Source organism: Haliotis cracherodii, unplaced genomic scaffold (assembly GCF_022045235.1).
Source record: "Haliotis cracherodii isolate W230 unplaced genomic scaffold, xgHalCrac1.p SCAF_11, whole genome shotgun sequence".
NCBI lineage: Eukaryota > Metazoa > Mollusca > Gastropoda > Lepetellida > Haliotidae > Haliotis > Haliotis cracherodii.
The window spans coordinates 35,163,393-35,174,025 of NW_027266266.1; the positions used below are offsets into that span (position 1 = coordinate 35,163,393).

The following is a 10,633-nucleotide window of genomic DNA, read 5'->3' on the forward strand; positions in this document are numbered from 1 at the left end:
TGTACTGATCCAGCTGTCACTGCATGTTACAGATTAGAGGAATCCCTGCCATGTACTGATCCAGCTGTCACTACATGTTACAGATTAGAGGAATCCCTGCTATGTACTGATCCAGCTGTCACTACATGTTACAGATTAGAGGAATCCCTGCCATGTACTGATCCAGCTGTCACTACATGTTACAGATTAGGGGAAACCCTGCCATGTACTGATCCAGCTGTCACTACATGTTACAGATTAGGGGAAACCCTGCCATGTACTGATCCAGCTGTCACTACATGTTACAGATTAGAGGAATCCCTGCCATGTACTGATCAAGCTGTCACTACATGTTACAGATTAGGGGAATCCCTGCCATGTACTGATCCAGCTGTCACTACATGTTACAGATTAGGGGAATCCCTGCCATGTACTGATCCAGCTGTCACTACATGTTACAGATTAGAGGAATCCCTGCCATGTACTGATCAAGCTGTCACTACATGTTACAGATTAGAGGAATCCCTGCCATGTACTGATCAAGCTGTCACTACATGTTACAGATTAGGGGAATCCCTGCCATGTACTGATCCAGCTGTCACTACATGTTACAGATTAGAGCCCCTCAACTTGTGTCCATTCAGTGAATCTAAGATATCAGTTTGAAATAAATCAGAGAGAAACAAAACTATATATCATAAAGTCTGAATGATTCCACACTTTTTTGAATAGTTGGGAATAAAGATCAAGCGATAACAACTGATATCATTGGTTTTCCATGTAAAGTAAAATGCAATTTGTAAAAAACAACTTTTATTACCAAACACAACATTACATCCCCATAAACATGTCAAACCAAGACTATACAAACACATAAGAACACAATATGCAAAATATATATGCATGTAAGTACAATATGACCCACACATTTAGCTGTGTATAGTAAAACTATCATGTCCATGAATCTTGGCTATTCATTTACATGACTAAAAAGACATTTCAGTAAACACCATGGAGTACGTTCATTATACTATCACATATTTGGCAGTTTTGGCAGCTCAAGTTTTCCATCCTTTCTTGCATAGGGTTTAACAAGGACTAGTTAAAATGTTTGTATTGGAAAGATACATATCTTGGCAAGAAAAGTTGTATTAGATCCACTGATGTACAATACACAAGGTGGAAGGTATATCTGCTTACCCGTCACCCTGTGGCTGTTAATACCTCGGCAGAGTAGTAATTTTTCATGTCTTTAAATTCTCTGTATACAAACATTTTTCTAATGATGAAATTATTTTGAAACAATCTGTATTTCAGTTACATATTCTACAAGTACATCTCTCATATGTGGCAACTGTTCTCAGTTTGGTGTTTGAATTAAAGTGTATAATCAAAAACAATACTTTCTGTCTCGGAGCTTATTGTTCACTGGGGATGACCCATCATAACAGATGTGCACATTATCCTCACAAACACTTGAAGGGACATAAAATCTCCCTCCTTTCCTCTGCCGGGATCAGACTTCTGAGAGGGATGCATGATGGGAGATTCTGCAAGTCAAAGGTAGTGTTAACAGTGAGTGAGTTTGGTTGAAATCCATTTGGAACAGTATTTCAGTTATATCAGCACGTGTCAGCCTCATGTGGGAGGAAAGCCTGAAGCCATGCTGGTCTTAAGGGAGACAACTCTGCAGATGAATTGCGGAAGCTTAGATGGAAAGTTTGGCGATCCACACCACGGGTAGTGTTCAGGAGTGCATGATGTCTTGTAGTACAACCAAACACAACAAGGGCAGCCTCCGGGTCCCACCCAGTGCCAGGTCAGGCAGGAGTGCATGATGTCTTGTAGTACAACCAAACACAACAGGGGCAGCCTCCGGGTTCCCCCCAGGGCCAGGTCAGGCAGGAGTGCATGATGTCTTGTAGTACAACCAAACACAACAGGGGCAGCCTCCGGGTCCCACCCAGTGCCAGGTCAGGCAGGAGTGCATGATGTCTTGTAGTACAACCAAACACAACAAGGGCAGCCTCCGGGTCCCACCCAGTGCCAGGTCAGGCAGGAGTGCATGATGTCTTGTAGTACAACCAAACACAACAGGGGCAGCCTCCGGGTTCCCCCCAGGGCCAGGTCAGGCAGGAGTGCATGATGTCTTGTAGTACAACCAAACACAACAGGGGCAGCCTCCGGGTCCCACCCAGTGCCAGGTCAGGCAGGCTGTCATAATGTTCAAGGGGATTCACTGATGGCAAATGACCTAGGACATTGACAATTTACGGGTCTGACTAGATACATATTGGACTGAGTGAGTTAAAGGTTAATGTCGCATGGGGAAACATTCAGCCATAAAGCAAAGAACAGTTTCTGGATTAAAAAAAGTGTCTTCAAAATATCCAAGTGTATGTATTACATTTGTCACAGAGATAACCAGTTTTGCATATGAAATGCATATATTGTGAATGCATATGATGGAGGCGGAAGGCCATAATGTTGGCACACACACGCACGCAGTGTACACACACACACACTAACACACAATACACAGCTCTGCAGATAAACAACTGGCTCATTGTGTACTCATCTTCTCATCTCCAACTGAAGTTGAGTCAACACTGGACGTTGGCAACAGCAAAAGCTGCGAAAGTATTTGATTATATAAATAATGTGAAATACAGAAGTACCCATTCTTATCAAAGTCTGAGTAGTTCACACCCTCAGTTGACTCGGCAACAAGCATTCGCCGGGTATTCAGGATATGTGACAAAGGGTTTCAGGGTATTGAGTGGGTATTAAGGATATGTGACAAAGGATTTCAGGGTATTGAGTGGGTATTCAGGATATGTGACAAAGGGTTTCAGGGTATTGAGTGGGTATTCAGGATACGTGACAAAGGGTATTTCAGGGTATTGAGTGGGTATTAAGGATATGTGACAAAGGGTTTCTGGGTATTGAGTGGGTATTCAGGATATGTGACAAAGGGTTTCAGGGTATTGAGTGGGTATTCAGGATACGTGACAAAGGGTATTTCAGGGTATTGAGTGGGTATTAAGGATAGGGGACAAAGGGTATTTCAGGGTATTGAGTGGGTATTAAGGATAGGGGACAAAGGGTATTTCAGGGTATTGAATGGGTATTAAGGATATGTGACAAAGGGTATTTCAGGGTATTGAGTGGGTATTCAGGATATGTGACAAAGGGTGTTTCAGGGTATTGAGTGGGTATTCAGGATATGTGACAAAGGGTATTTCAGGGTATTGAGTGGGTATTCAGGATATGTGACAAAGGGTATTTCAGGGTATTGAGTGGGTATTCAGGATATGTGACAAAAGCACAAACATAAATCTCAATCTGAATATTTGCCTGTGTACAATACACATGATATACACAGCACAAAACAGGTACACAAACAATTATAGTCTCAAATATACAACTTTAAAAAACACAGCTTAGGAGGAAACACCACAGTATGACACTGTCAGCTATACTGAGGCCACAAACTTTAATCTTTTTTTTCACAGACTTTACGGATCGGCTTTGTCAGGTCAAAATAGAATAGAAAATAATCCAGATATTTGTTGTTATATTTGACATTACACTGTGGTGTAAACAACTTTCAGTTGATCAGTACACCACACCAATCAATCAGAGAGCTAGATCACACCTTTCTTTCCAATGGGCTTTTATCCACTCTATATCAGGAGATTGAGTATTTGTTTCTATCGGTTTAGCATTGACAAATGATAACATATCTCACTTCGAGTAATTTGACAATTTCACTCTAAGAGTGCAATGACTGATCAACCAATGACACATTGCAAATGTGGCCCAATGACAATACATCAAACAATAGTTGAAATAGGAACAGTTGCAATTGATGCTGATTGAGACTATTGATAATTCTGACAGATGTAACGTACAGAAACCAACTTGCAAACAACACCTGTGTCATTTGCTTTTATCTTAAACATGCCTTTTTTGTACAGACATATTCTCAATTCCATAGTGGACTAAACAGAGTTACCTCCCCTAACTCCTAAAGCCATTTCCTAGAAACTGTACTGAAACTAGGAATTTACTGACAATTTATAATTCACATTGAGTATTGAAAGTTAATTGGGAGGTATTCAAAATATGTTTATTTTGTTGCATTCAGTCTATTGGGTTTAGTAAACCGAGGAGTAGTGTCTTTTAAAAATACCTTTATTGGTACTTCTGTGCTGAATCAGGTGACTTCTAGTTAGTATATATTCCTGTGCTCACACATAAGTGACATAACCTCATACCAGTGATACATGTTGAAGTCACAATAAGCTTTAGTCACTGCAGTAGAGTACCTGTATCAGTCAGGGTGGCCTCTTGCCTACGCGGAAATCCAATTCCCATAACTGTGTAGAAATTCAATTTGACCTGTTTTTGCATTTCTTTCCCTTTTTGTTATCAAAAAAGTATTAACTTACACGAAGAAAGACACAGATAGTAACATACATTCATTATGTTTGTATTAATGTACTTTTGAAAAATAATTAACAGTAATCTTGACTTAGAAAGGGAAAATGTTTAAAACAATCATTCAAAACAGTAGGGTAATTTCCACTGGTAACTGCAAACTTCATGTGTTGAATTTTGTTATAAACTCATTAGAATAGTATACATGAGGTCTGATTCAGTCAATTAGAACATATACATACGTACAAGTACACAAGCTGAAAGAGATACAGTGGGTAATTGTGCTCATTGTTTTTGTACTATTGCGTTATCTAATTTCCTCTTGCACATTTGTAAACAAACAACTCAAAAACAATTGGGTTTTGGTGAATGAGTTCGCATATTTTATACCAATACTCATCTTTTCTACATCTCAGTGATGGGTAAGTATAGGTAGGTTTCTATATAAAGACTACAATCTGGCATTGTGGAACATGTCAAGTTGTATCATAAAACATTGTACAACTATCACAATAAATATGACGCCTCTACAGAGACCAATAATGATAACCAAATTCTCCACTGTTTAAAGACAGGCACTCTAATTGGTGGTGTTCTTCATCACAGTTATTGTCTTGTCATCCAACCTACATCATCAACCAACCAATCAGCTTCTTCAGATTTCATTCATCCTACTTACGAGTCTAGTAAAACATTCATACAAAGTGGTCAGTCAGGGATTTATCTAGACCTGCTCAGAGGCTGATATTCAGACCCAAGCTTGCAGCAAATGTCAGTAGAAATTCCCAAATTGGAATAAAAAAGTTCAGAATTCATGTTAATATAGTTATAACTAATGTTATGGCTTTGTAGAGGTAACTGTTTATCACTGACAACAGGGCCAAAAAGTGGAAGAGTCATTTATGGATAGTTTTACATAAACACATAATACAATGTTAAAATACCTCTGAACAAAATAATTTTTTTTTTCCAAATTTGGCTGCCATGGACACTCAGCTTAGAAACCTAGATAAATCCCTATTATTTCACTTACTTCTATCAATGATGGTGCATAGCCTCGTTCAAGGTGAGTATATGAAGATGTGTGAGGCTGGACATGTAACATTGAATAGGCTGGGTGATTGGTTGACTGAAGAGTTCATTAACCCTTTGACTATGGCATCTTGGCAGGTATATTGATCTAATGATCACTGATGATTGATCATGATTTTGGTATCACTAAAATTAATGCCACTTATATTAGATAACAATGCTAAGGCTATCATTCATCAACACTTTGGGAGGAACTGACATCATTAATACCCTGAATACATACTTACCATATTAAGGGTTAATTTTCAACAACAAACATAAACCAATAAGCATCCTAACATGTGTGTATTGTGAAATAAGAGGAGAGTTTACAAATAACTAACTCCCAATCACAAACAGAATCTTGTTTCACATGGTGTATATACCATTCCAGGCTGTCAGTCATCTTATAATACCTTTGTCAGCACTGAGGTCATCATTAATATACAGACGGATGTATCACAATTTTTAAGCCATAGCAAACATGGTTGTGTCTATGTGACAGTTAGCATTTTGGCAAAACTTTCAAAGTTTTCATAATTCAAATCTGGCGGGATGAGGAAGGAGTAGTGTCCAAACTGAATGGCTGTCCGAACATTTTCTTCATCATCATCCAACAACATTACCTCCCTCGAATTGACAACCACATGGTGCTTCTGATAAAGTTCATTAAAGACGTTGATAAGGTGAGCTTCCTTCCCGACGAATTCATCTGGACCTTGTCGTTGTAGTAGATCTATAGTGTTGGCCTGGACTAGTATTTTACTGGCAATACTGAAAAAAAAAATGTCACATAAAGAATAAGATTGGTATGATGTTGCATCATGAAGTCCCATTATTAGTTCAAAAATTCAATAAGACTGGGACCTTTCTTCTTGAGTACTGAGCTTAGGCTAATCATACCAATGTGGGAGTGCCCTAGGGATGTTAGGAACAAGAAGAAATCCATTTTATTCAAGCAAAATCTGTAGATACAAAACCTGTTTATTTATTAAATTCACAAACTCGTGCCAACACATTCAGATGATCATGATGATATTTGTTTATAGCCAATCTATGTTTGAAAATAAAACAGTGTGTTTATCTGTCTGGTAAGAAAGCTTACATGTTGTTGCCTAGGCGGACTATATTGCAATATACCGATATATAACACATATCTGGAAAGTGATGAAAGCTTGACACATGCAAACATTGTGAAGGAAACATGTCTCTCATATTTAAAGCAAATAAAAGTAAACATGTTCAGCAATCCATTATCATTAAACAGACATTCAACGTGTCTAAAAGCAAATGTTGTGCAGCCTGGCCTTGTCTATGCATTGTTCACTTTCGGCTACAAACATGTAAACAAATAATACATTTCTGAGCATTGCAGTTGCCGATGCAGTACCGTTTGGGGAAGACATGTTGGAGCAATTCACGTATCAACCAGGCTTGCTTGAAAAATGTGACGATGCAGACAAACAGGCCTCTCTGGATAGCATATTGCAGTAGATCTCGCATACACGGTCTCACATGCTGTGCAAGACTTTCCACGCCATCTCGCCATTGCCCTCCCGAGTGGATCGACAGCAATGTTTGATCAAAGTCTACAGCCAAAACCTGGATTCCTTTCACTATCAGAGACTTGACAAAACCTTCCACCTTTTGTTTGTCGCTTTTCTCAGCAGATGACATCGTTCTCAGCTTTAAATAGTTTATGTTTACACAGCTTTTCCACTGGCATTGCTGTCAAAATGAAATTGCGTCGTCCATGTTTGTTCAAGGTAGCAAATGAGAGTTATCTGCCCTTGAATATAAACACAAACAAACTTGGGTTTGGGCGTATTATTATACTATTATACATGCAAAAAGAGTTTTACTATCGCCAGTCTTCAAATATTCTAAATCCGATAGAGCCTAAGGATAAATCTTAAGTTACAGTTGCTATTCTTGCCATTCATAACTCATCCGGCCGATCGAGTCAAGTTAGGAAATGTGAAGATAACATGTGGACCCCAATGGCCCGAAATACCTTATTTTAGAGAAATACACGTCTTAAATATTGTCAAGTGAGACCCTCCTCTTCCCCTTAAAATTCCCAACCAAAACGTTTCTAGATAATAATTTATGACGAAATTCAGAGAAAACAAGTTCCCTATTACAATTTTATCATATTAAAATGAATTAAATAGGCCTATTCCTATACAAAATTAATGCCATGTGATTCGTTCCATACTTCATTATGAATATCTGAAATGAGCAGGCACGAATTGTCTTTTTTTCATTTCCTTTGAGGAAATGAAACAAGTAAGAAATTAGACCCCTACTCCAATTTACTCGCCGACTGATTGGGAGGCGCAGTTAACTTATTGTGAAAACACTATACGCTTTGAAGTTATAAGTACCTTTACTCAGTTTAAGCTGAAACTGTATTTAAGAGGCCTAACATGGTGCTGTAAGACCGCACTAAAAGCATTAAAATGGCAGAAAACTTAATCCAAAAATCTCTAAATAAAATACAACAATGGGCAGACAAATGGGGCTTCTCCCTTAACTCAGATAAAACAACAGGAGTAGTATTCAAACATAAAAACATGAAACCTGCCTACCCAATCCTCCAGCTAAACAACCAAACAATCAAATTCCAAAAACAAACAAAATTCTTAGGACTTATTTTCGATCAACACCTCACCTGGGAGGCTCACGTCCAAAACCTAAAAACTAGATGCAGCAAAGACCTTAACACATTAAGATGTCTCACCGGCTCTAACTGGGGAGCCTCCAAAGATACCCTCCTCTCACTATATACAACACTAATTAGATCAAAACTAGACTACGGATGTGCCATATACAATACCCTAAACAACTCTCTTTCTAAAAAACTTGACTCAATACAATATCAGGCTCTCAAACTAATTACACGCACCCAACATGGCACCTCCTACACCTCACTTCAGGCCCTTACAGGAGAAATGCCACTAAATCTACGCAGGGAACATCTAAGCCTTAATTTCTGGGCCGCGTCCCAAACAAACCCTCTCATCCAAAACCTAATTAACCAAAACATTAGCCCAAGAAACCAAACTCTAGCTCGCAAACACCCCTTACTCACCCCAATATCCCAAAGAATAACTAACTACCTCAATGAACATCAAACTCAAAATCTTAAACAAAACCGCAAAAAATCAAATATCTTCACCCCTAAACTCAAAATACCCCAAATAGACACAACGCTAGCTAACCAAATAAATAAACAAACCGACCCAAACATAGCTAAAACCACCACACTTGCATACATACACGAAAATTGGCCAAATTGGTGTCACATATACACTGACGGATCTTCAGACCCGATCTCCAACCACACAGGTTTCGGAGTCCATACCACACAACCAGTTATATCCACACAATCTTACCGACTCCCTAACAACCAATCTATATTCACGGCCGAACTTATGGGCATGGCCTCAGCCCTGCATAACCAACAATCTAAAAACAACAAAAAAATCCTAATTCTCACTGACTCCCTTAGTGGACTACAAGCCCTTCAAAACAAAAATACCAAAAAACGACCTAAATTAATAAACCAAATACTTAAAAGCTCCAACGACCTAACAAAAGCAGGCAAACAAATAACCTTCTTGTGGATCCCCGCCCACGTAGGAATTTACGGCAATGAAAGCGCCGATAAAGCAGGTAAATTATCTCTCAAAATACCAGAAATAAGCCTAAACCTACCCATCTCAAAATCAGAAATTAAAAGTGTAAACAAACAAAAAATAACCAAAAAATGGCATAATCAATATCAAAACTCAAATAGCCAAATAAAAAAAGTGCTCAGAAAACCACTAGCCAAACCTAAAATCCTACACCCCTCTAAAAAAATTGACAGATTAATTACAAAACTCCAAACAGGACACACCAACCTAAATAACCACCTAAAACAACTTAAAAGACACACCACAGGCAACTGCCCCCACTGCAAACAACCCGAAACCACAGAACACGCACTCATTCACTGCACCCACTATCAAACACACAGAACCACACTACAAACCGCCCTCAATCTAAATAAGGTTCCTACTCTAGATGAAATACTAAACCCTCAAAATAAACTAGAAAACTTCAAGGCCCTAGGCGTATTCCTAATCAAAACAGACCTAATTAAGCGCATCTAAAAATTAATTAATCTACCAATCCAAAATCCAATAAACATACAAACACCCACCTCACCCGGCTCCCTTAGTTCCACCCACCTCGGCATTTATTCCAAATTTCAAAATTTCAAAAAATCAATATAAGCATCCCCTAAAAGCCCCCTCTTGGGTTGCACACACCACTTTCACCCTTCTCGGAATACACTAAATGGTCCGACCAGGCCCGTGTGCGAAATACGCTGTAGTCGGAAAGCGCACGTTAAATCTTTTATATCAGTCAGTCAGTCAGACCAACACACTCCCTTAGTACACTACCACACCCCTAGGCATGCATTCCAAATTTCAAAATCTCCAAAACTTATATAAGCAACCACTAAAACCCCCCTCTGGTTGCAACACCTTTATTTTCCCTTCAAAACCACGCTAAATGGCCCGACCGGGCCCGTGTGCGAAATACGCTCCAGTCGGAAAGCGCACGTTAAATCTCCAAACGTAAGTAAATAAGTAAGTGCTGTAAGATCACAATTATTCACAATGGCCTTTCGATCTGATGCATGCGAGAAGAATGTCAGAAAAAATCAACATGCTGTATCATGTGATAACTGTGACCATGTAAATAAACCATATATATAACTAAAAAAATCGTTCTTATCATTATTAAAAATACAGGTGCCGTTTTCGCCCGACACATAGTAGCCGTTTTCGCCAGAGAAATCGGTGACGCTTTGCTGAGGTGCCGTTTTGGCTTGCAACCCACGCACGTACGCACGCACAGTAAACAATATGAGTAGCAGCTTCATTATAAACAATACGTCTTGTAACCACACCGCGCTTGAACATACGGGACACTACGTGGTCTCCCTGCGGTCACAGAAAAGGAATGATTAGTCATTATTATATGCAGCCCTCCCCAATTTTTTGTAATAAATTTTGAGTAACCCCATCTCTTTAGCTGTCAGTTTTTTTCACCGCCCGGCCTCTTGATCTCATCGCCCCCTATA

The 10,633-nt window shown here is 39.1% G+C and overlaps 1 protein-coding gene across 1 annotated transcript; it reads right to left on the reverse strand.

The window, feature by feature from the left end:
* Window positions 1–511: 511 nt before the first annotated feature.
* On the reverse strand, window positions 512–7,250 carry LOC139456434 (uncharacterized). Its single transcript, XM_071238143.1, has 2 exons — window positions 6,884–7,250; window positions 512–6,267 (listed from the first exon to the last, which is right to left on the reverse strand). The coding sequence occupies exons 1-2, from the start codon at window positions 7,168–7,170 to the stop codon at window positions 5,988–5,990; spliced, it is 567 nt and encodes a 188-aa protein (XP_071094244.1). The 5' UTR covers window positions 7,171–7,250; the 3' UTR covers window positions 512–5,987.
* Window positions 7,251–10,633: the final 3,383 nt, after the last annotated feature.

What these genes read in the sequence shown, in the direction of transcription:
- LOC139456434 (XM_071238143.1), bottom strand. Translation starts at nt 7,170, where the DNA reads ATGTCATCTGCTGAGAAAAGCGACAAACAAAAGGTGGAAGGTTTTGTC. An exon ending in CAACATGTCTTCCCCAAACG is followed by an intron (nt 6,268 to 6,883) that starts GTACTGCATCGG and finishes TTTTTTTTTCAG; the next exon opens with TATTGCCAGTAAAATACTAG.